The 27,048-nt window shown below is 39.2% G+C and overlaps 1 protein-coding gene across 7 annotated transcripts in view; it reads left to right on the plus strand.

Moving 5' to 3' along the window:
* The window catches only part of DROSHA (drosha ribonuclease III), a 125,192-nt gene that overhangs the window by 22,695 nt on the left and 75,449 nt on the right, over positions 1 to 27,048 (plus strand). For all 7 annotated transcript variants that reach the window (XM_042952722.1, XM_042952709.1, XM_042952717.1 and 4 more), the window contains 6 exons: positions 1,196 to 1,276; positions 7,360 to 7,446; positions 9,910 to 9,996; positions 17,037 to 17,108; positions 18,671 to 18,752; positions 19,909 to 19,983. In XM_042952722.1, the coding sequence (XP_042808656.1) occupies positions 1,196 to 1,276; positions 7,360 to 7,446; positions 9,910 to 9,996; positions 17,037 to 17,108; positions 18,671 to 18,752; positions 19,909 to 19,983 (484 nt within the window). The remainder of the gene's footprint in view (positions 1 to 1,195; positions 1,277 to 7,359; positions 7,447 to 9,909; positions 9,997 to 17,036; positions 17,109 to 18,670; positions 18,753 to 19,908; positions 19,984 to 27,048) is intronic.

Here is a 27,048-nt window from a genome sequence, read left to right on the forward strand (position 1 = left end):
ATATATATACATATATATAACATATACGTATTAACACATACATATTTTATAATTAATACCGAGAAAGTGAGAGATGGATTCTCCCTTCTCCAAACTGATGCTCTCTGGTCTTTTGATTCACTGTTACCATCTGTATTGAATAAACTCACGAAACTGGCTTTTAAAGCCCTTGATGATTTTGACCTCAGTTCTGCTTCTGTAGTCTTCTTGCTGACGTAAATGATCTATTCTGTTTAGATGGGTCTCATGTCCCTGGAGCATAACATAGGATTTCTTCCTTCCCTTTTTTTCTCATGCTGGCGCCTTGTGTAGAATAGCCATCTTCTTCTCCTGTCCTGTTCTGCCTTTCACATTTTGTTTCTGAAGCCAGTGGTATCTCCACCTGGACTTTTTTCCTTTTTCTTTAAATTACTAAGTATATCATATGTATGTTATATGTATAGAATATACATATAACTCCTGTATAGAATAAATATATATATATGTATATATGTATATAAATAAATATACATATAACTCCTGTATAGAATAAATATTCCTTGAATACCTGAGTTATTTGTCACCCTCCTTCCCCCCACAATGCTTAGCAACCATCTTTCTGCCCAAGAGGCACTCAGGAATTATTCACTCATCTTATCATGTGGGTGCAGTTCATGGCAGTAAAACGAATTCAGGTGAAAAAACAGATGTTGACTCACCTGATTAGCACTGAGCTAATGCTACTCTGCTTCTAGTGGCATTTTTTCCCCCCTCTGCTTTAGATACGTTTAGGTTTCTCTTTTGGAAACATTAAATCTGGAGGTCACCTTCAAAGCATTCTGTGTGTTCCTTCGGGGTATAAAATATGCTTTTCTTTTGTGAAAGAGTCATTTTTCCTGAAATAAGAAATAGGAGAAACACACTGAAAAGTGGTAAGAGAAGATGGGGGCAAACAGTGCAGTGACATTGATATTTTCTGCTTGGTTGCACAAATAACTTGGGAATCCAGCGGTGTCATACAGTTTCCCTTTATCAGACAATATAGACAGTTTGCAGCTTTATTGGTTTTGGAACATCCGTTTAATCTTCTAACCGTGACAGCCTCTTCAGAGCTTCCGTACTCATGACATTAAAACCCACACAGTTTCTGAGGCATCATTGTGCATGGTGTGGATTTTCCCCCCAATAAAAAAGAATTACATTCTGTTTCTGACAGATGAATGATGGGCCACTCTGCAAATGCAGCGCCAAAGCGAGACGCACAGGAATTAGGCACAGCATTTATCCTGGAGAAGAGGTAACCGATTTGGGTTATTATATTTGTAAGTGCTGAGAAGCCAGAAGTAGACAGATGCTGTTGCTGTTCTTTTCCCATAAATGAAATAATACCATCAAAATAGTCTTTTTATCTTCCCCTAATAGTCTCTGTTACTGATAATTGGAGAAGAAAAGTACTTGGGTTTTGGGGTGGGAGTAGGGAATGTTATCAAGGAAACTTAACGTTTGGAAGTTTCATTATTTGAAATAGGCAGGGTGTATTTGAGGGGTTTTTGTTGTTATTCATATCTTAAAACTGTGCATACAGTGAAATTTTTCATGTTTTCTTATAAATGGTTATGAGTTACCTTGGAAAAATGATCTTACTAAGGCACGTGTTCTCTTACCTTTGGGGTATGTAAGGGTCTGCTGTTGTCTCCGTTAGTCTTTGTTAGTCTGTTGTCCTCACTGAGTGGTATGTGGACTGTTTTACCCTGTGCCCCATCCCCTGGTTCATCAAGGACACTCCAGATATGTCGAACCGAATGAGTTGAATACTTTATTTATATCATAGAGTTACATGTAGTTGCTCCCTTTCAATGATTTTCCATCATTTCCCCCCGCCATCTTTTATGTTACTCTTACTAATCCCAGATTGTCACTTAATGATTCAGCACATTATATTTAAAAATAGTATGTGTAAATCCTTAATTACTATTTAAAACTTGTTTGGGGCTATAATAATAATTAGAATCAAGACTATGAGACAATGATGGATATTTTTAACCACTTCCTTGTTTTTACCTCATTTGTCTTTGGGTACCAGCAAGTGTAGCTAGGAACTGAGGGACAGGATCTGCACCTTGTGAGTGTCCACACCTGTGCTTCAGACGCGGCTCTCTGAAAGCGGGTGCTGCAGTAGAGTTTGCGATGTGAGATGTTTCATGGGGTTTAGGCAAGAAGAGAGTGGAGGCAGGATTGAGCAAAGGGAGAAGTTCACCAGTGATGGACAGGTGTCTTAAAGCCAGAATTATTGGAATTGTCTTACATCAGGCTGGCATAGCCTTCACACCCCCACTGCCCTCTGTCTCTAAAGCAGGCTGCCCCAGGAAGGGCATGATCTTGGGGGAGGGGGCTCTGTAGCAGAGGCAGACCCTGAAAGAGCTGGTAGCTATAGGCCGTCTGCTGTCCTCACAGCTGGGCAGCAGGCCCTCCTTGAAGGAAGATCCAGGTGGCTGGCTGTGCTGACTGAAGACCTGTGGGAAGACAGGCCCATACTCAGTACATGTTTATTCCTGTGAGAGCAAACTCCTGGCCCTTTCAAGATAGATGGGGCCTATGTCGTCAAGTGCATACTAAGTGGCAGGTTGGTCTCCTCAAGGAATGGTGCCATTTGAGGGGCCCATCATTGGTCATTGTAGATGGCCTGTTGGATGTTGGGCGTTGGCAGTCAGCTTAGCCAGCTTAGCCTTGATAAGTCAGGTCCATGCTGTTGGGCTCATGTGCTACTGGGGCCACTTCATTCATGTGCCCATACTGTCAACTCTGGGTAGCTGACAACTGAGGCTGGCTGACTCCATCTGACCGAGTCATATGTCAGTCAGGTGGTTTAGTACCTCTTCTGTGGTGTGTGCTGTCTGATGTACACTTGGCATCACTCACTCCCACTTGTTCACTCAGAGGTCTACCCAAGACCTTTCTTTTTTTGATTAAAACAATTTTTTAAGTAATCTCTATACCCAGCGTGGGGCTCAACCTCAAAACCCCGAGATCAAGAGTCACATGCTGCACCGATTTAGCCAGCCAGGCACCTCTACCCCAAGACCTTCTTATCCCTCATCTTCCAATCTTTTTCCTTCTAGGCCTCTGACCAGCTGGCATGGCCACTTGCTTCTGCCATGAGTCCATCTATATTCTAACCTCAGGCTACTTTTCCCCCACAAAGTGGATGACCAGGTACATTGCCTGAAACTCTGCTCACTGGGAAGACTTCCCCTCATCGCTGTCTTTCATATTCCTCCCTGAACGATGCTGCGGCACAGTCCGTCTTTGGCTTGCTCCCCCATCCCTGACAGACTCATCTGCAAACCAAGCTTGGGCTTTTCCCTCTGCTTTCATCCTTCTGTCCTCAGCCATCGGCTGAGGGAGGGGCGCTCGTGCAGCAGTGGTGGGCCACCTGCTTGCGCAGCTTGTTTGTGCCTGCTGCTCCTGTGTGTGCCTGATTCTGGACGTACGGCCTCTGTCTTGGGATGGAATGTTGCTGGTCCCTTCCAAACTTCTGCCTGGGTGAGACTGACAGAACCCAGCTTCTGATGGGCACTTCAGCCACACGTCTGTTTCTGTCCCTTGGCCGTGCCTTCCATATCCACCAGGGCCCAGTAGCACACTGGGGGTTGTTTTTCAAAGGCATATAATTCTTTACTACAGATGGCATGGCTTTGCCCCAGAACACCACATACCAGCATTATGATTCTCCCAGTATGGCCGCAGACTCCCCTCAGCATCCTTTCCTGCCAACAATGTAGGATTTGCTGAGTATTGTGGCCCCTGCATCAGGGCTGCTCTCACTACAGCTTGGAACTGCCGAAGCCTTTGTCGCTGGAGCCACGCTCAAAGCTGGCTGCTTTTTGTGCCACTCTGGGAATGGGCTGGAGCAATATCCCTGGGTGGGGGTATACTGCCCCCAAGCCCAGAGAGGCCCGCCTGGTGTTGTGCTTTCTTCTTCATTGTAGGAGGTGGACGATGCAATCATTTGTCTTTTACTTTGGGCTGATATCTTGGTATTGAGATCATTGACTCTTAAAAATGGTGTGGCTGTGGTAGACCCTGGAGTCTTGGTGGGGTTTATCTCTCACCCTCCAGAGCATGCGTGCTTTGCCAGGGCTTTTAGATGATAAACATGATGTCATAGATGTAGTGGAACATTACAATGTTCTGCAGTATGTCCAGAAGGTCGAGAGTTCCTTGGACTGTTGTGACAGTGAGTGGGAGAGTTAATACAGCCTGGCAGCAAAACTGTAAATGTTGTCTTTTCTGTGTGAATGAACATAGAATGCGAACCATTTCTTATCTTCATTCCGATTGGGATGGAAAAGAATACATTCAGCAAATCAGTTCCTATACACTTTGTACCTGGGCTCATATTAATCAGCTCTACGCCATAGCACCTGGCGCAGCTGGTACAGTCCGAGGTACTACGTGGTTGAGCTTGTGGTGGTCTGTAGTCATCCTCCAGGATCCATTTGTTAAACAAAGCTATGATGAAGATCGTCACTCCTGAGTCTTTGGATCCTTTAGGATGGCACTAATCTACACCATCCCCCCAGAGCGATACTGTTTTTGATACCTGTGTTGGGAATGGCGGTAACTTCGGTGGCTCCTCCTTGACCTTTCCCATTATGATGGCTCTTACTCCTCTTCTAGAGCAGTGTGGAGTGGTGCCATCTGCCAGTTTTGTCAAAGACAATGAAACATTCGGGGACAAGGGGAAACACTCACTGGGCAGATCTGTGTAGTCAGTGGACCTACTGTAAGCCAGACCTTGACCAAGATTCCATTTGTTACCTTAGCTTTATATCACCCACTCTAATGTGTACTAGGGTGATCTATCTAGTCTCCTCCAAGTATCAGTGTTGATTCAGATGCTGTGTCCAACACTCCTTGACCACTCTGGATTCCCCTTTCCCCAACGTACAGTTATTTGGGTAAATGACTGTATACCCTTTGGTGGAAGGACAGGGTTGTCCTGTCCTGTCCAGGTCTAGTAGGGCCCCCTTCCTCCTGTAGGCCTGGAACTGGGTAAGGGATCATGACTTTCTGTTGGGGCAGCCTACCTTCAGCCTCTTGGTTATCCTTTCTAGATTCTTCTGGTGGTACAAACTAAGTATTATTTTTGCTAGCTACCCATTCATTTTACCTAAGGACACCATGTTCTGTTAACTACTTCCATGACTCTCTGTGAACCAGACCCCTTTGGTTGCTACTTTGATTTTGCTGGTTATAATGAGACCTGGTTTCTAACAATTAGTCCCATCATCTTGCCTCCCTTGTTTCAGAGTCTTGTCATCCACATTGCTATCAGCAAGCTCTGCTCTGTGACCACCTCTCTTACAGTCAGCCCTGGCCTGCAGAGAAGGCCACCACTGATCTTCCTAGTGAGGCTGGTGCCCCTTCACCAACACATTCCTTTTGGCCTTTGGCATGTGCTCTGGGCCTTCCCACGGAATATGAGAATCTGGTGTATTTTTCAGTCACAGATAATATATCTATTCCAATGTGCCCACTTCCTTGAGTCTTTGAACTACTTCCTTCTCTGTTACAGCAATTTTGGCATTTTAACTTCACTCATCGTGGGCCATTGGTTTTTCATGCTTTTAGGAGACATCCTAGTAGGCAGTTCCTGACATCTGGTGTCCTTGAATCCTGAATGTTCCCAAGTCAATTAACTCTTTCCTAACTACTGTTTTGTTCTGGCCCTGTTGGTCAACCACTCTCATCTGGTCCCGTGCAGACTCTTGCTGCTGGCACATGCTGACTAGTTCTTGCAGTTCCTTTGGGATATAACCTCTCCTCTCAGCACCTCCCCAGCTGGGTTATGCTGTGACCTAATTATAGGTCTGTTGGCCGGGAGGGGAGACTGATGGGTGCTGGGACAGAGGGAGGTAGTGTTGCCTTACAGGGACATTGCCTTCAGACACAGGTGAGTGCTTGCTCTTAGTAGACAAGGATGGGCCACTTCTGAAGAGGCAAAAGGTTTCAGGGAGTCTGAGGAGTTAAACCTGTATGTCCTCATCTCAGGTTTCCAGGTCTCTTCCCTTGGTCAATACCTTGGTTGGCCGTCAATTTTCTTTAGGGTCCATCCAATTCTGACCCTGCACTTGGTCCTGGTGCTCTTGGACTGATCCCTGCAGGTAACAAGAGCTTCTTTGTGTGCCTCCAACAGTCCGTCTGGCTTCCACTTGCCTTTCCTCCCCATCTCCTGTTACATTTCTGTGGACCACTGGTTCTCCAAACATCAGCTTTACCTGGGAACCTCTTAGAAATGCAGGTTTGTAGCCTTCTTCATCTGCTGAATCAGAAACCCTGGGGTAGGGAGCAAGCAATCTGAGGTTTAGCAAGCTGTCCAGGTGATCTCAAAGCACACTAAGGTTTGAGGGGCTTAGTGCAGCATCAGTGGTGCTTAGCAGTAGCTGTCTATCCCATTATACTTATAGCACGCATTTTCTCATAGTCTTAAGTACCTGGTACACTGCATCTGCTTCCGCTCGTATACCCTCCCAATTCACCATCTTTGAAAGTTTCAGTTGGCCTGCCATCTGGTGCCAGGGACTCCACCTACCACCTTGATGGGATCCTCATTGCCAGTGGGTGCTAAGTGATTCAGATCCAAAATCCCTTCTTGTCTCTGGTTTTCTTGGTTCATACCTGGAGCTACACACACTGGATTCTGCAGAAGCAGATGTTAAGATGAAGTTTGGGTGCCCAGTGTTTCTTAGGGATCTTTGCCTGGGAGGGGAAGAGTGTGTAAGCAAGACTGGACAGAGGGATTATTTGGACTATGAGTCAGTCCTAACAGCCCCTGTCAACCTCATGGTGATCCAAGGAAGGAGAGCAAAAAAAAGCATCAGTTTATGTTTTCCTTTTCCCATCTTGACCTCCATGCATACCCTATTCTGCCACCTCTCATGTGTTCTTCATTTCAGGAACCTTCTAATTTTACTCAGCGTATTTGATCCTTTTACTGTTTTTTTCCCCCTATCAAAACCTGCTATTACTTTCGAGATTATTTTTCCCCCTTTTTTTTTTTTTTTTTCCAGTATATTGGGAGTTTAGCCAAAGGTCAATTATTGTGTTATTTTACAAATAAGAGGAAGATAGAGAAATTTAGATCTAGAAAGTTCTTTATGTTGTCTGAACTCCTGTTATTGCACATGAGGAAATAGGTTAAATACTGGTAACCGGGCAGTCCTTTTTCATCTTGTTAATACTGTTCTTCCTACCAACCTGTGAAGGAACACATTTAAAACCTCTTTTGTCAGATGTAAATCTAGAAAATACAGTCTATTTTTGAATAAAAATAATTTGCTACTTTACTTTTAAACTCACTTTTGGTTCCCCCCTCAGGCCATCAAGCCCTGTCGCCCTATGACCAACAATGCTGGCAGGCTTTTCCACTATCGAATTACAGTCTCCCCTCCTACAAACTTTTTGGTAAGTTCCTAACAAAATCAGATTTCATTCATTTTATTTATTTAATTAATTAATTAATTTTTTTTTTACATTTTTTAACATTTATTTATTTTTGAGACAGAGAGAGACAGAGCATGAATGGGGGAGGGTCAGAGAGAGAGGGGGACACAGAATCCGAAACAGGCTCCAGGCTCTGAGCTGTCAGCACAGAGCCCGACGCGGGGCTCGAACCCACGGACCGTGAGATCATGACCTGAGCCGAAGTCGGACGCTCAACCTACTGAGCCACCCAGGCGCCCCGGATTTCATTCATTTTAAAATGTAAATAGGTTGTGTGCAAATAAGTTAAAATGTGAATAGATTCAGTACTGATTCATTTTTTAAATTTTCTTTAAAAAATATTTTATTTTTGATAAAATTGGCCTTTATCATAATGAGTTTTATTTTGCTTCCTCTCACTGTACTACCTTCTGTACCTTTTTTTCAGTTATGTCGTCAGTACCACATAGTAGCCACATACATAATAGCCATGACTTTTGGAGCTATTCATTGGAGCTATGGGAGTTGGAAGAATGCACAGAACACTTTTGCATCCGTGAATAGCTAATATAAGCTAGCAATCAAGAAGGTCTATTGTATTTATGACAATAGTAGTAATACCTAATATTTATCAACTGTGGTACCAGGAACCACTCTAAGTATTTGACATTTGTTAACCTTTTTCTCACAACAAACCAACGAAGTAGAATTATTATCCCCACTATACAGATGGAGCAGTAGTCCACGTTTTACTCTGAGGTTAAGTAACTTGCTCAAGATTATTCAGATAGTAAGGGTGGAGTGAGGATTTAAGACAGTTTGACTGCAGTGTGCATGACTGTTGGCTGTTGCCCTTTGCCGTGTTGTCTTTCACAGTGCATAATTTATTAATTCTGGTTACTTGTATCCAGAGATTTCAATTTCAAAATTAGATTGTTAGTGATTATATATTTTAACATTATCGAGAGATAATTCATATACCATAAATTCACCCATTTAAAGTGTATACTTCATGATGTAATTCTTTTCACAGAATTGTGAAACCATCACCAGAATCTAATTTCAGAACATTTTCATCATCCTGAAAAGAAACCCTGTACTTAATGTAGTCAGTTCTTTTGTATCCCTCAGCCTTCAACCACTATTAAGAGACTTTCTGCCTCTATCATTAGCCTGTTCTAGATATTTCATGTGAATGGGATCATAGAAAATGTGATTTAGCTTCTTTCACTCAGCATGTTTTTAAGATTCACCCATGTTGTAACATAAAACTCCATTCTTTTTTTTATGGCCAAATAATATTCCCTTATATGGATATACTACATTTACCTGTTTACCAGTTGACGAACATTTGGCTAGTCTCCACTTTGGGGCTCTTACGAATAATGCTTCTGTAAATTTGTAGACGTTTCTCTGTGGGTGTATGTTTTCTTTTCTCTTGGGTATAAACCTAGGACTAGAGTTGCTGGATCACGTTGTAAGTATGTTTAAGGAACTACCAAGCTGTTTTCCAAAGTGGCTATACCTTATTATCTTGTCAGAAGTTCTTTCTATTATATTTAATTTAGACCAGCTTTATTTAGAGATATCCGAATAGAAAGTTAACAGTAATATTATGTTACTAATGTACAAAACAACTAATGTACATGTGGATATTCTTTAGCGTGTTCTTTCCGTTCTTCACGTATATATAATGTTTAAAAGAATAATGTTCAATACCTGTGTTAAAAACTGTCTTTTAAGTTACCAGTCTTGATAATTAGTTCCATAGTTAGCATCTAGGATTAAAAATGGTGGGTTATAAGAATAGCATAAGGAAGAGAATCTCATACACTTAGATTAACAATTGTATGTTTTAATCACAGATTGAATTTTCAGATAATTAATGTTTTTGACATTATGTGGGAATTGATTTGTAACTGTGTGTGGTGGGTAGCTTCTCTTTGGAGGGCCTGGGAATGGCGCTGTGAGGGGTTGTGCCTGTGGCACCCTGACGTCTTTCGGAGACTTTCAGGTGGTTGCTAGTCTTGACTATAGTGATCCTGAGTTTTTTTTTCCAGTTTGAGCTTTGAGTTGACTGTGCTATTATCTTGTTCTTGTTAGGACTTTTGTTAGGTCAGAAATATAGTTCAGTAAGAGTAGATCTGGTAGTATTGTGGGACTAAATACAACAAGTTCCTAGAAAATGAAGCCATATAGCCTTTTTCTCCTTTATGATACCCATAATAAACATTTTGATAGTCTCAGTATGTAAATATTATTGAAGCTAAAGAATTCCACCAACCAAGAGAATTCCACCTAAAATTAAACTTTTGTATAAAGTTGTCCCTGGAGTTTAGAAAAATGTCAGTGGAGTCCATTGTTGATAGCTTTGTATTCTTATGGATTTCTGCACATGCAAATTATATTATTTAATTCATGTTTTGTGTTTCTGTTTGCTTTCAGACTGACAGACCAACTGTTATAGAATATGATGATCATGAGTATATCTTTGAAGGATTTTCTATGTTCGCACATGCCCCCCTGACCAATGTAAGTACGTGCTAATTGACTGGCTTTCTCCTTTCCTGTACCCTCTTCTTTCTTTTCATTCTTTCCCTCTAAAAGTCAAAATAAATTTTTTTCTTCTGGCTTCTAAGTAATATTTACTTTGTGTTCCTCTGCATGAGCTGCAGGAAGTCTGCAGCAGTTTGTGTCAGGTGGGGGTGTGACATCTGTGCTAATGAGTCACAGGTTTGGTCCACATTAAATGGTGTAAGTAAACATGTGTCAGAATAACATTTTGAGAGTGTGAAAGATTGGAAAAGAAGGATAAACTGTGGATTAATGTGTTGAAGCTATTTTGAGTTGGGTGTCCTTCAGAAGAAGGTTGGAAAGTTTTAAGGAGCGGCTATTTAGTCTTGGAGCTATAGAGAAAGAAATAGCGCTGTGTATAGGACATCTGGACCCTGAATTAATTTCATACAAGTTTCTGCTTTCAAATCCCAGGACTATGTCTTCTTTAAGAGATTTGGTCTGACATACAGATCTGTGATATTTTTATATAGGTATTAAAGCTGCTTTGTTGGTAATTGGTTCAAATGGGAAGTTCTGTATCTATGAGTCAAAATCTTTCTCATTCAAAGCTAACAGTCTTGGTAATTGTCTTCTTCCGTATTCTAGTTGGACATAGAGTACAATTTGCTGGCAGCTTGAAAAGGCAGTACAGCAGTATACTTTACCCAGTCTAGATGCTGTTGTAGAACTTACTAAATTATAGCCATGATGTGCCTACATTAAAATACAATGTTCTTTAAATCCTTTCTGAATTGGTTATAAGAAATTACATTTGCAGTTTAAAAAGTTGTTTAAGTGCTGTTTACTCAAAATGTGAAATTCTGTTCCACTGGAGAGTAAAGAATAAAATTTGCCTAACTTTGTTCCTTTCTGTCATTCTTTTTTCTTTATAAGTAGACATGATTCTATAATAGTGATACTAATTTATTTATTTAATGTTTGTTTATTTTTTGAGAGAGGGAGAGAGAGTGCGAGCATGAGTGGGGGAGGGGCAGAGAGAGACACGCACGCACGCACGCACGCACAGAATCTGAAGCAGGCTCCAGGCTTTGAGCTGTCAGCACAGGGCCTGACGCAGGGCTTGAGCACATGAACCGCGAGATCATGACCTGAGCCAAAGTCAGATGCTTAACTGAATGAGCCACCCAGGTACCCCAGTAGTGATACTAATTTAAAGCAGGTTTCTTTTCTTTTCTTTTTTCTTTTCTTTTCTTTTCTTTTCTTTTCTTTTCTTTTCTTTTCTTTTCTTTTCTTTTCTTTTTGATTTTTTTTAATATTTATTTATATTAGAGAGAGAGAGAGAGAGAGCAGGGGAGGGGCAGAGAGAGAGACGGAGACAGAATCTGAAGCAGGCTGCAGGCTCTCAACTGTTAGTACAGAGCCCGACAGCTTGTGAGCTGTGGGGCTGGAACTCCCAAGCTGTGACATCATGACCTGAGCCGAAGTCGGATGCTCAACTGACTGAGCTACCCAGGTGCCCCAAAGCAGATTGTTTTCTTAATGGAATTTTTCTTACTCTACTATATATTTTATCCTAGAGAATTTTCAAGCTCCAGGCTCTCAGCTGTCAGTACAGAGCCTGACAGTACGAGCCCATGGGGCTTGAACTCCCGAGCTATGAGATCATGACCGGAGCTGAAGTCGGACACTCAGCCGGCTGAGTCACCCAGGTGCCCCAAATCAGATTGTTTTTTTAATGGAATTTTTCTTCACCATATATTTTATCCTAGAGAATTTTCTTTAGAAGATAGTTACATTCTAAATATAAAAATAAAATCATTTGATAATATATATAACATCTACCTTCAGTGTGGACCATAATATAAAACGAATGTAATGTTGGACCATTCTTTTTCTGAGATATAATTGACATATACCATTATATTAATTCCAGGTGCATAGTGTAATGATTCAACATCTGTACATATTGTGAGATGATCACCACAGGAAGTTTAGTAACATCCATCACAACACAGTTACAAAATTTTACATTGAACCATTCTTTAATAGTCTTTATGAAAAGCCACTAAAAGGATTTTGAATTTTGATGGGTTCTTTACTTTTTTTTTTTTTTTAATGTCTCAGGCACTCCAACCTTTTGTTACACCAAACCTCATAGTCTCAGAGTAGGAAAGGCCATTGGAAGTCCTATAGCCCAGCTCCCCCAAAATAATACATTTCTTTTTTCCCCTCAGTGGGCTTGTAAATATAAATATTTTAGTTACTATGAAAATATTTAAAGTTATCTATCTTATCTCTTATTTCCTTAGAAGTAGTATAGATCTTGGGATCCCTGGGTGGCTCAGTCAGCTAAACATCCGACTCTTTATTTTGGCTCGGGTCATGATCCCAGGGTCATGGGGAACAAGCCCTGTGTCGGGCTCCACACTGAACATGGAGCCTGCTTAAGATTATTTCTCTCCGGGGTGCCTGGGTGGCTCATTCAGTTAAGCATCTGACTCTTGATTTCAGCTCAAGTCATGACCTCATGGTTTTGTGAGTTTGAGCCCGGCATAGGGCTCTGCACTGACCACTCGGAGCCTGCTTGGGATTCTCCCTCTCTGCCTCTCCCCCTTGTTTGCTCTCTCTCTCTGTCTCTCTTGAAATAAATAAACTTAAAAAAACAAGTAATCTCATCTTAACTTTCAGGCTCACCTTAATCAAAGGAGGAAAGCATTGTGGCTCCAGAGAAACCAGGGGTTTAAACATTAGTGAATTCCACTTACTAGCTGTATGGTTTGACATTTCAATCTTTATAATCCTTGATTTTCTTATCTGTAAGATAGAAGTATTAGTTGTAGCAATCTTACCAGCTTCTGGGAAAAATAAATGAGAGGACACATGAAAAGTGTTTGTCATGGTTTTTGGCACATAATACATGTTGGCATTTCTTATTTCGGGTAGTATGTCAGACCTTGGTTTGTGTCTTTCTTCTAATTCTTTCTTTTTTTTTTTTTTTTAAGCCAGTTCTTAATATTTATGTGACTTTGGATGAGTGATTCTTTGCACTTTTTAAAAAGCCTGTCAGCACAGGGTTTGGCACTGAGAGGCTGCTAATGCTTCATTAATTGCAGTTGTTACTGTTGTTATGCAATAAAAGATAGGTCTGAAAAAATTCCTGGCTTCAGCATATATTTTATATAAATACTCAAGTTCTCCAAATTTGAGAACTTAACTCTGTAACGAGAAGATAAGCCTCATCATTTATGTTAGAGATGTTGATAAAATAAATCGAGTTTTAAGCTGAATGTTGTACAGTTCATAGGGATTAGATCCATCAAAGGCCTCTTGAATTTGAAATAGCCTCCCAGAAAAAGAATTATTAAATCGCTTTACTGATCTGATTCATTTTCTTGCTAGAGAGAACATATCAGCAAGAAGGGCATGCAAATGATGGTAACATTAGAATCTCAGCAAATCTAGTTCTGACAAGTTTTCTTAAGATCTTCTTGAATTGAAGTGGATTGAAAGCCTTGTTGGCTAAGTATAGAGCATTTGGGAGAATTTTATCCTTTTATGTAGTACATTTTCTATTACTTGCAATACCTGATATTATTAAAGATTTTGACAACATAACTAAAGTTATAAAGATATATGTATTAGATACATCATGTCCTGTCCTCAAAAACACAAGAAAACCCCTGCTTTTAGTTGGCTTTCCATTTCTAGTAGTCTTACTGCCCTGGATTTAGCTGTCCAGCACCTGGAAGTAGTAGAGTTAGAATGTAGACATTTAGGGAGTGTTTTCTGTTTCTTTTTGGTAGTATGAAATAAGAGTTGGTGTCAGTCAGTATTCAAACATGTTTTAAGAAATGGTAGGCATTTATATTATTTGATTGGCCATTGGCTTTGAAATAAATTGAGCTTGCCATATGTAGAAAAATGACAAATTCTCTGAGTCTTAGAGAGAGATGAAGGTTTGAGTAGAAAAGGAGACTTTGCCTTTCCAGAGTTGTATATCTCACAAGAACTCTAGTGGTGTGGGTGAGAGCCCAAAAGAAAATAAAGTATAGGGACACCTGGGTGGCTCAGTTGATTAAGTGTTGTTTGACTTTTGATTTCGGCTCAGGTCATGATCTCCTGGTTCATGAGATTGAGTCCTGTGTCTGGCTCTGCTTTGAGCATGGAGCCTGTTTGGGATTCTCTCTCTCTGCTGCCACCAACCACCCCCCCCCCCCCCCCCCCCCCCCGCCTCCCCTGCCCTTTTCCCCAGCTCACACATTTGCTCTCACTCTCTCTCTCTCTCTGTCTCTCTCTCTTTCGAAAAAAAAAAAAAAAGAAAAGAAATGAAAGAAAGAAAATAAAGTATGTAGAAGAGAAGAGCTCAAAGAAGGAATCCCAGGAAGTGATTTTAGTTGAAATGATATGGGAAAGGACCAGTGGAGTTGCTTTTGCGCATGGTAGGAGGAATCAAGTTGACACTTTTGCTCTTTCTCTGACTGCCTCTTGGGCTATTCCCAAGGGCTCTGGTCCTTTTCTCTTCTGGATGCTCTCTCCTGAGTAATGTAGTCTCGCCCACGGTTTTTCCTCCCATGCATCTTCTGATCAAATTGATACTTTTGGCTTTGACGTGTGCTCCACACTCACATTTCAGATTGCCTTTTGGACATATCCACCTTGATATCCCCTCAAGTACCTCACCTTCAACCTATGCAAAACTGAACTTGTCCTCTTCCTCACATACTGAATTTGAGGTATTCAGAGGACACCCTAAGAATTTCTTTGTATTAATGCCATTGTGATTTATCTGTTCATTAGGCCAGAAATCTAGAGATTATTCGCTCTTTCCTTTTTCACTTCCACATCAGAACAGTCATTGTATATTTCACTAACATCTCCCTTGTTTAAAATTTGCTCTTTTATTTCCAGTCTTCTCTTCATTTGGCTCCTGGACTGTTTTTTTCATCAGACTCCAGTCTGGGCTTCCAGTGTCTGGCGTTGCTCTACTATAAACCATTGCCACACTGTTTACATAGCAGCCCATCCAAAATGTAAACTCTCTCACTTAAAGTACTTGGGTAACCTCTCGTTGCCATAAGGATAAGCCTTGAATCAGTAACATGGTTTATACAGTCTGTAGCACACAGTTTATACTTTTCCTGTCTAGAATCTCCTTGCTTCTCTCTCTCCATGTATTTCACGCCTGAACTGCTTAAAGACTTAGTCTTCCCCAGCTCCCTTTTCTCTTTCTTGCTAAAAACTAAACACCTGTTCTTTCCCAACTTAATTTTTCTGGATGACCTAGAAAATTTCTCCCCGTCTTTGCAGACTCAACTCAGATGTTACCTCCTCTTTGGTTCTTTTGTACTTTATACTTTTTTGTTTGCTTATTTGTTTTCAGGTGCACTTACACGTTACATTGTATACATTCTATTTGTACTTGTTTACATGCTTGTTTGCCTCTTTAGATTCTTGCCTTTTAAAAAAGGCTGTGGCTTATTTTAGAGTAACTCCGAACCTAGCATAGTTGTTAGCAAAGAATAGATATTTAAAAATATGAATAGGGGCACCTGGGTGGCTCATTTGGTTAAGCGTCTGACTTCGCTCCAGTCATGATCTCACAGTTCGTAAGTTTGAGCCCCGCGTTGAGCTCTGTGTTGACAGCTCAGAGCCTGGAGCCTGTTTCCGATCTGTGTCTCCCTATTTCTTCTGCCCCTTCTCCAACTCGCACTCGCGTTCTCTCTCTCTCTCTCTCTCTCTCTCTCTCTCTCTCTCTCTCTCTCAAAAATAAATAAATATTTAAAAAATATGAGTAATACACACATTTGTAACTCAAATATTTTTATATGCTATAGGAATAAAGAGCTTAAAAATAATAGTGGCCTTAGTATAAGTTGGATTTCTTATTAGAGTTAACTATAAATTTCACTCAAATTAGCCACTATCCTTAAAAAAAAATGAAAAAGCACCAAAGAACTAAACTTCTTTTCTGAGAAACACATTTCCAGCAGATGGCATTATAAGACTATTTTTGTTTTTCTTATCATTCTTTTTGGTGGTAGAATTAAAGTTTGTTTCTGGTTGCTATGGTTTCTAAAAAGATTGCATCTATATAAAATCATCTGTGGACAGATTGAATGGCCAGAAAAGCCTACTTAACACATCTCTAGGCTTCTGAGTCTATTATTTTCCCCAGCTAGTCAGCTAACACACTACAGTGACCTCACACTTTCCCTCTCATTCCTTCCTTCCTTGAAAAATATACTTATGGAAAACCTATTATATGTAGGCCCTTGGCTAGTGTCTGATGACCAAACAAAATAGATGTGGTTTTATTTCACCTGAGCCTTCCTTCATTTTCACACAGACCCTGAGTATTAGAACACCTAATGAAAGGTGTATTCTCTGGTGCCTTAGAGCTGTGGTCTAGAGCAAAATTTTCTTATTTACCAGCTCCCATTTGCCTTAGACAAGGTAGCTGATGACCCTGCCTTAGTTTCCTCCACTGTACAGTGGGGATAATAGCTGTGCCTATCTTATAGGTGTATGTGAAGTAGTACAACAGTGCCTGGCTCAATAACTGTTAGCTATTATTATTTTTATTACTGTGTATGCTTTTGCTCCAGAGCCACATGGGCAAAGTGAGTTATGTGCACTTTGGTGACAGGAATCTATAACCAGTGGGTTGTCATCTAGCTGTCCCTGATGTACCTGAAGAGCTAAAGCTTCTGAAGGATTTTAAAAACCTGAGTAAAAGAAATATTTAATTGTGGTTTTATTAATACTTTAGAGGCAATATATTTGGTTTAAATGGGTTCTTATCATATTTATGCTGCTGCTAATATAACATGATAGTTAATTAAGCACCAACATTCTGCAGGCTTCCTATAGAGGCCAGGCTATCTGGGTTCTTGCCATTAAAATCCAGCAGTTGTGGTCAAAGCTCTGTGTATGGTACTGTTAGCAGCTTAGGTTAAGGTGAAACTTTCTCATTTGGTTCATGGCCTTCTGGGTCAGATAGCAAGTGCATGTGTACTGTGAAGGAAGAACTGAACCTATCATTTTTCTTATTGCAGATTCCACTGTGTAAAGTAATTAGATTCAACATAGACTACACAATTCATTTCATTGAGGAGATGATGCCTGAGGTAAGAGAAAAGGTTATTTAATAGCTTCATATAGTTTGCTCTTTTGTTTATTTCACACTCATTTGTTTAAAGCATTGAACTTGGTCAGCTCTGGCTATTTGCCATAGGAATGCCCTTAAAGTGTGGTGTTCACTGTTGAAAGGGCAGTGAGATGTAGCTCTAGGAGCAAGGTTAAAATTTGGGTCCTTTTTCAACTTCTACTGACCTATTTTGGAACTTCTTTCTCCTCATGTTGCATTTACTGATGGTAACTTTACATCTGTTTCCAGTTTGTTTTGGAAAAGGGGACAGATTTTGGTTATTGGTCGTTATCAGAGAGGAAATTAGAACAGTGAAACTGAATCTGATAGCTGTTGGAATAATCTTATTCATTATCTCCAGTGACAAGATCAGTGCTTGATTCATTTTTCTTCCCATATATTTACATATTTTTCCTAATTGTTTTTCATTGCGGATGCTCAGCAGCTGATTTATCTAAATATATGCAAGAGGTTTAAAATTCCAAAGCAAGATTAATGCGAATCTCAGAATGATTCATTGCCTGATCTTGAATTTAGTGGTGTCAACAAATCACACTAAGAAATAGCAACTAGACAGCAAACAAGCTTGTGCACTTAACATTTGTTGAGTCGGGGTCGATTTCCTGAGCCCCCAGCTCTTCTTGCGAACCTTGTTTAACAGTGCGGCTTTGTCACGGGCAGTGGAGCACTGAGGGGGATTGACGAGCACGACACACATGCTTAGCTTGTACCTGCTTCATTCTGAGCGAGTCCTGGGAATTCTACCTGTCTTTCAAAAAAAGTAAAGAGAAGGGGCCACCCCTTCATTCTCCAGCTTAAAAGGGCGTTTTTGCTTCCTTTTGATTTTTAAGGTCATAAGCCTTCATTTGCTGTTGTAAAGGTTGATGACTTCTGGCGTGATCTCACACAGGGTGATTTGTGAACCCTGAGCAAGACAAGTGGGAAGAATTAGGAGACAAGTCTCACTTGTAAATATATCGTCTGTTAAGCTTGTTGATGGGAGAAATTTTGGTACTAGGTTTTGTAGTTTTTCTTAGCCCTTTATTTGCCTTCATTAAGAATTTGAACTTTTTTGGGCACAAAAGACCTCTTTTTATGGTAACTCTGTAATAGTGATTCTGGGTGTTTGAAGGGTAAGGGTGAGCAGGGGTAGGGTTGGGGGACAAACCTATTAGAGCCTGTCAGTATGTGTGTGTGTGTGTAGTTTGAATTAACAAAAAGTCCCTAGGAGATTCTAATTCTGAGATTTATAAGTGGATTAGGAAAATACAAGGTTTTAATTTTTAAATTTCACATCATTTTATTTGTATGTTTGGAAGGGCTGAGTTCATATTTTTGTAGGAATTCTAATGGCATTATTGCCTACTTTATATAGCCAGCCAATTAGCTCTTGTAGGACAGTGGCCATATTTTTTAGGAAATTACATGATTTTAGTATAGTTTTAATACACATTTTTTAAGACACTTGACTGGGACAAGTTGAATCTTTCGTTGATATATATTTGCTGTAGTATAGTAATTTGATTTTGGTTTATTTTTCAGAATTTTTGTGTGAAAGGACTTGAGCTCTTTTCGTTATTCCTGTTCAGAGATATTTTGGAATTGTATGACTGGAATCTTAAAGGTAAATAATAGGATATAAAGAAAAGCATAGTGCTTATAAAAGAATATTGTAATATGTGTAAAAACTTATGAAAGTGGGGAAACAGTTGAAATTTCCCTTATTTTTGAAATACCCAGGGAAAAGTATATTATTCATAAGAACAGTTGTTATCATTTGATGTGAATAAGTTCTTATTTTAATACAGTTTGACAATGTTCATTAGCTAAAATTACCATTATCCATTATCTGATGATACCTCAGAAGATGATACCAGTTACTATGAGTAACTACCTTGATTTATGTACACTAGGGAAAATCTCATTAGTTAATATTTTAAATTTATTGACCTTTACTGTAATAAACTTCTTCTAAGATGACAGTTTACTAAAACAGAATTTTGGTTAGCCTTCAAAACACACACATACACTTTGAGCTGTATCAGTTTAAAATTAGTAGTTTTTAAATTTTTTTTTTTTTAACATTTATTTTTGGGAGACAGAGTGTGAATGGGGGAGGGACAAAGAGAGGGGGAAACACAGAATCTGAAGCAGGCTCCAGGCTCTGAGCTGTCAGCACAGAGTTGGACGTGGGGCTCGAACTCATGAACTGTGAGCTCATGATTGCTTAACTGACTGAGCCACCCAGGCACCCCCAAAATTTAGTTCTTAGATAATTGTTCATTCCTTTGGAAGTATCTGTATTCCATCAGTCATTGACTTACCTAATTTTAAAACAGTGTATTGATGGATGGCTTTTCAAACCAAGTTTTTAATGGCATTTCTCTCTTTACCCCCCCAGTTGTATTGATTAAAGTAGAACAGAATTAAAATACAAGCATATTATATCATGCAGTAGTTCAGTTATAACAAGTCTTTATATTTTTGGATTTCTAAAAATAGCTTTCCTGTACATGTCATATACTAGGTATATCCTTGGGGCCTTTATTCTCCTCTGACTTTGGGGACTCCCCTAACTGCAGTCTTCATTGGGTGTTTGTGGCAGTTACCACATGATTGATTGAGCCGTTGGGGAGAAGAAGGGATCGTGTTTTTTATGTCCCTACTTCTCTGGTGGTGTTTTGTTGTGGTTGTCATAAATCTTAGGAATTAAGTCGCAGCGTTTGTTTTCTAAGGCTGTTTTATTTATTTTTTCTTTCCTTTTCACTTGTTTGCTTTAGGCCCTTTGTTTGAAGACAGTCCTCCCTGCTGCCCAAGATTTCATTTCATGCCACGGTTTGTGAGGTTTCTTCCAGGTAAATCTTTTGGCTTGTCAGTGACCCAGTGTGATAGTGCATCTGAAAATAAGCCTGCCGTTCTCCTTTCAATCTTTATGGACAACTTCCCATCTCAGATACTGTTAATTATCTACTTCTTAGGTCAGGAATGAAATGTAAAATTACACATTCTGATTTGTACCCCTGTATAATATATGATAACCCCAAATTAGATGAGCAGTGGACAAGCGATTTATAAATTTTGAAGATCTAGATAAAATATCATGCAAGTATTAAAATTAACATGGGAAAACTATGACTCTAAAAAATGCATATAGTTAGTTGGAAAACAATTGGTATAAAATTTTATATGCACTATGATTATAACTAAGGCAAAAATTACTGCAATAATAGGTATATTAATATACTGTATTGTAGGTGGTTTTTTTCCTATTTTTTTTGACACATGCTTTTATGCATTTTATAGTGAAAAAAAGTTATTTTCTCAGTAAGTGTATTACTTTTTAATTTTCATTTATTTATTTTTTTATTTTAGACAAAATACGAGTGGGGAGAGGGGCAGAGGAGGGGTGGCAGGGTGGGGGAGAGAATCCCAGGCAGGCTCCATGCCCAGTGTGGAGCCTGATGTGGGGCTTGATCCCAAGATCCAGGGATCATGACCTGAGCCAAGATCAAGAGTCAGACGCTCAACCAACAGAGCCACCCAGGAGACCCTTTAATTTTTTTAAAGCAGTATTTTAACTTTTACATTTTTTTTTCCAAGAGTCCAGCTATGCGATATGGTATTCTATTTAGCATTTTTAAAAATGGCAAGGTTTTCAATGAAATCTTTGGATGCGTTTTTGTTTGCAAAATCTTTACCTAAATGAATTCATCCCTAGAATCTCCTTGTGGTGTCACACTTTCTGGTGACATCTTTCTATTCCTCCAGCCTCTTATGCCCTAGTCTGTTTGCTTCTACCTGAATCTGTCTTCCCTTTTCTCCCTGTGTGGAGCCACCTTTCTTTGCCTTCTCTCTTCAGTCTTGTGCTCTGATGTCTATCTCTCAGCTCTACTGACCTCAGCCCCTTGTGCTAGCCACCAACCTCCATTGAAATGTCAGTTTGGCCATTTGCCTTTTCTTGTTCTGTATATGGGCCACTCAGTGATACTGGAGAAAAACAATTAGCTGCTGCAATAGATCTGTGGTCTACAGTTTCATCTGGGGAGCTTTTCAGAGTGTAAACTTTCTGCCCACATCTGCATATCAGCAATTTCAGGAGGTCAGCCCTGTGTTCATGCTCTCCTTCTCATGCCTCTTGTCCTCCTGGGTGCTGGAGACCTTGCCTCCCCATGCCTCAGAACCCTCGTATGAGCCTGTCAGACCTTGGTCCATTCACAGCCTGGCTTTGCGTGGGCGCCCTACCCCCTCTAACTCTGTCCCCACCCCCTTGCAGCTGCTGATGCCAAAGCTATCCTCCCAAAAACCACATCAGTTTCAGTCTCTTCCCTGATGTGGTACCTGGGCTCTTGACCCTCTCTTCTGTGTGCTGAGCTCTTTTCGCTTTCCTCCTAGCTCTCTGATTTGTCTTTTATGGCTTTTGTTTCTTGTCTACTCATTCTAGTTTAGATTTTCCTCAAGATTTTGTCCTTGATACCCTTCCCTTAGTTGAGACACTCAGTCACAATGGCTTATTTTTATTTTAGAGTAGCGTTACTTATATTTTTGGTATTATTGTTAATGCTTATTTTATTGGAAAGTTTCATTTGGAAAATGCATTCAAAAACTTTTCTCCTTTGTACAGCTGGTTTTATTTTATTGAGAAGTCCTTTTTTCTTTTCATGTGAATGTATCTCTGATTTTATAATGGAACTTTAGCAACGAACTTATTAGAAAATGGTGTTAGAGTGAGCTTGTTGAAAGCCTTTCCTTTCTCTATCTGTCTGCCTCTAGGCACTTTATAACCAAACAAATTCTAAGAGAAAGTGGACAGTTTTAAAATCATCTTAAAGAAAAATCTTATGTCAGATATTTACTTTGTGGGATTTGAACTCTTACAAAATGTTTCCTATAACTATGTAGGGATAACATTTAGTTTGTCATAAAGAAAAAGGTCTATTGATTTATTTTTAAGCAGGATTTACTTTTCCTTGGACTTCCTTTTGGAAATATATATATTAAAAAGCCCTGAAAGATACAGAAAAATATTTAACATATAAAATGCATTTTGGTATTGGGTGGCAAATTATGATTGATTTGTTTTCCATAATACGATTTCATTAAAATCTTTTAGAAAATGGTGAATAAAAAACATTTTAATATATATTTTTATTGTTGTTTGTGCAGAGGCTGTTTCTACATAGTTGTCATCATACTAATGTATGATTTGCATCCTAGTTTTTACTAATTCATTGAGTAGATGGATACTTTTAAAGAATGTGGTATATAGTACCAAATTTCTTCTCTAAAGAATGGCATCAGTTTATGCTGCCATGAAAAATGCATTATTAGTCATCTTCACATTTTGGACCCTCCCTCCTTTTTTCTTCACTTCTTCCTTCCTTCCTTCCTGTAACTTCATGGGGCTAAGGAGTAAGCAGTGTCTGTCTTGTATCAGTGCTAACATACTACTTGGCACATAGCAGGGACTCAATAAATATTTGTTTACTGACTTTAATTGATCACAGTAGTGCCTTAGTTAATTATTCCTGTATTTTGTTACTAATAAGAGTGAATGTACTTTCAAATGTTCTCTGGTATTGTCTCTCATTTTTAAAAATAAAATTTTTAATGTTTATTTTTGAGAGAGAGAGTGACAGAGTGTGAGCGGGGGAGGAGCAGAGGCCGGCGGGGGGGGGGGGGGGGGGAGGAGGGGGACACAGAATCTGAAGCAGGCTCCAGGCTTACAGGGCTCAAACCTATAAACTGTGAGATCATGACCTGAGCCAAAGTCGGATGCTTAACTGACTGAGCCACCCAGGTGCCCCTTGTATTGTCTCTCATTTTTAAAAAGTAAACCGTTGAAGTATAACACAAACACTGAAAAATGCCCATATCATAAATATAAGACTTCAGTGAATTTGCACAGTGAATATGACTGTGTACTCAGCACCCAGATCAAGGTTATCAGCATCCAAGATCCCCTTTGCAGTCACCTCCCTGCTCCTCAAGGGTAGCCTCTGTTCTGACTTAAAATCACCATGTTAGCTTTGCTTGTTTTTTAATGATAAAAGCTATAATTGTGTGTTCCTTTTTATTTTTGTCTTATTTTGCATTAAGAGTTTTTGAGACACCTGTTATACTTAACTGTAGTTGGTTCATTCTCATTACTGCATAGTATTATATGGTATGACTAAGATATATTCAACCTATCTGTGATTGATGGGCACTTGGGTTTTGTCAGTTTTTGGCTCTTTCAGATACCATACATATGTTCATCGTTATACTTGTACATGCCTTTTGGTGAGTGTGTATTTGTGCTTTCTCATTGTGGATATATACCTAAGAGTGGAATAGAAGTTTTGGTTGTGTTTATATTAAGCTTTGTAGATAATTTCTAACAGTTTCCCAAAATGGTTGTTTCATTTTCCATCCCCACCAGTAGTATTATATGACCTTTCAAGTTATTCTGCATTCTCACCAACACCTGGCATTTTTCTTTCTTTTTCAAGTTAGCCATTTTGTTGAGTGTTCAGAGGTATCACATTATTGTTTTAATTTTCATTTCCCTAATGACTTATGAAATGGAGCATCATTTCATATATTAACTATTTGGATATTGTCTTTTGAAGTGTCTGTTTAAGTCTTTAGCTTATTTTTCTATTCAGTGATGTCTGCCTTTTTCTCATTTATTTGTAGGTATATAGTATATGGATTATAGATGAGACTTTTGTGAGATGTATAGATTGCTAATACCTCCTCTGTTGATTGCTTTTTAATTATCTTAATGGTGATTTTTGATGAACATAAATTCTTAATTTTAACATAGTCTATACCCAATTTTCCTTTTATGCTTAGAGCTTTTTGTATCTTGTTTATGAAATCTTTGCCTATCTTAAGGTCATCAAGATACTCTCCTGTATTTTCTAGAAATTAGATCTTTAATATGTCTCAAAATTTGTTTCTCTAATTGGTATAAGAATCAAGATTCCTTTTTTTAAATATGGACATCCAGTTGACCCTGCACCATTTATTGGAAAGATCATTCTTTCTTCACAGAATTGAAGTGTTACCTTTACCTTTTATTGGCTCAACTGTGTGTGTGTGTGTGTGTGTGTGTGTGTGTGTGTGTGTGTATGTACACAAATAATACAAAAGTGTGTAAAGCAAAAAAGTAAACATCCCCTTCTAGAAGGGTGAAAATGAGTAGGTGCTATAAATGGTTTGGTTTGTATTCGTTTTAATCCATATAGGGAAAATTATGCTTTTCTTCTTCAAGTGGGATAACACTAAATATGTTATACAGCTTGCCTTTTTTTACTTGACTATTTCAGACATCCGCTATAAAAATACATTGCCTTATTCTTTAACACCTTCATAGCATTCTGTAGTATGAATGGACATTAATTTTTTGGACAGTTCCTCTAGTGACGAATATTTTAGAGATCTCTGTTCTTTTCTCCAGTACATATGAATACTTCAACAATAGTCTTGTACATCTTCTATGAGCTAGAGTTCTAGAAGTGAAATTATTTGTTAAGACAGTATGCACATTTTAAATCTAGAAAGATGTTGCCCACATGTTCTCTAGAAAGGACATAATAGGTAGTTCTAACCAACATTTTTAACAGTATCCTTTTTCTATGTATCTGTCCACATTGGATATTATGTCTTTTATAGTTTGTCTATCTGACAGGCAAAATGTAATCTCATGGTGATTGTCTGCATCTTACTTGAACTCTTATGAGAAAGAGCAGCTTTCATATATTTCAGGTATTTCATGATCCTCTCATTCTCATTTACTTTTCATTTATATCAATTTATTATATCTAATTGACAGTGTATCAGTCATCATAATTTTTCTTTAGTTCCCCAGTTTACACAGTTTTGAAGACAGCGGTTTCATTTGCTCCATACAGATTTATCCAAAATTAAGCTTATAGTTTAAACCAAGGATTATTTAATGCAGGCCAGTTTACCAGGAGTCAAATCACAGAGCAACTAGTTTATTGAGATTTTAAGGATTTTCTCAAGTTTTTGTTTCTTTCCAATCCCTACCTCTACCTTTGGTAGCCAGACTATTGATAAGAGCTCTTCTTGAATTAAAGGTTTTATTCTTGCTCTACCTGGGGCCAAGGCAGGGTATAATTCAAGACAGGAAGCTGTACTTCTGGGAAACCTGGTCATTGCTTACATCATCACTGTAGTAAACCCTCGGAATTCCTGAATCCGTTTTGCAAATCTGTTTATTACCTTGCAAATTGATTTCTGGAAATTGCCCCATTCTGGAGAAGCAGTTTTCAAGGCATGGCTGAGAGAGAGCCAGAGAGGGAGACTATCTCAAAATTCCCAGGGGGCCAAGTGTAGTGGGATAAAAACATCAATTGATATAGCATCTTAATATAACTTTCTATTTGGAGAGTGATTTTTTGAGGGGGGAGTTTAGAAAATACCTGTTAATACACATTTTCAAAAGTTGAGATTATGTGAAGACATGTTAGCAGGAATATACAGGAAACATAATAATGCAGTTATACAGTTATTCTCTATGTAGGAAAGAGGAAGGTATTTTTATAGTTCTTAAAATAACTATTACACCATTGAAAAATACTTGTTTAACCAGCCATATTCTTAACACAGATTCCCTAACAAATTGTCCCCCCCCCCCCATATAAATAATCAAGCAATATAAGCTGAGAGAATTGGGTCTCTGAGAAACAGTTTATAAAGTCTGTCAGTTCGTTAATGACTGTCCAGATTCATTCCCCGAAACACAAACTCCAGTTCTTCCCGAATAATGAGCCGTTGTCACAGCTCCAGTCCCAGTGCTGGCAGAATTCCTGCTAACCTTAGCTTACCCGCTCTCATTTCTCATTTATATCATGTCCTATTTATCTCAGCCAATGAGATAAAAATTACTTCCTAGCCCTCAGTGACATAGTTCCATAAATCCCCAACATAAACATGTAGCAAAACAGACAAACCAAAAGAGCCAATTCATTAACATTAGTAAATTCATGGCAGTCTGTGAGCAAGTGGCCATGTTATTTATCTGCTTCAGAAAATCATTCCACAAGTATTTATGGAGTGACTTTTTTACCGGGCTGGGTGTGAGGGATGCAGCCCTTGCCCCGCAGGCTCTGGCAGGACTCTGGTCTCATCTTCCTTTTCTTACATTCCACAAGGATTGCGCCCCAGTACTGGACCTGGAGTAGTGCCTTGATCCTCCCCTGGGTAAAACTTTCATCTCCGGTTATCTGTCCTGAGTTTCTGCTTTGTCACAGTGGTAAATACCTATCTTTTTAGGTGTTAGTTGCCATTTAAAATATTTAGCAGGTTTCAGCATGGATTTACAATTTCTCCTTCAGCATCACCGACTTTGCACCGATGTGTATGTTTTTACATGGCTCTAGTTTTGATGCTGCTATAAAGCTCTCTTTTCTCATTAGCAGCTTTGTATGTGAACTAGGTAAAAGCATTCTTAGGAGCATTTGGTGGCCTTTTTTCTTTATTTTGCTGGTATTCTTCTAAATTGGGCTTTGCCCTTGGTTTGTAGGCTCAGGTATTCCCCTCTTCCAAAACTTTTTGTTTTTTTAGACTTTTTGCTTTAAATTCATAGCACTTAGTCTATTTCATTGCTGTTTTGTTTTGTTTGTTTATTTATTTATTTTTAAATTTACATCCAAGTTAGCATATAGTGCAACAGTGATTTCAGGGGTAGATGCCTTGATGCCCCTTACCCATTTAGCCCATCCCCCCTCCCACAACCCCTCCAGTAACCCTCTGTTCTCCATATTTAAGAGTCTCTTATGTTTTGTCCCTTTCCCTGTTTTTGTATTATTTTTGCTTCTCTTCCCTTGTGTTATCTGTTCTGTGTCTTAAAGTCCTTATATGAGTGAAGTCATATGATATTTGTCTTTCTCTGACTGACTAATTTTGCTTAG

This window comes from Panthera leo, chromosome A1 (genome assembly GCF_018350215.1).
Source record: "Panthera leo isolate Ple1 chromosome A1, P.leo_Ple1_pat1.1, whole genome shotgun sequence".
Classification (NCBI taxonomy): domain Eukaryota; kingdom Metazoa; phylum Chordata; class Mammalia; order Carnivora; family Felidae; genus Panthera; species Panthera leo.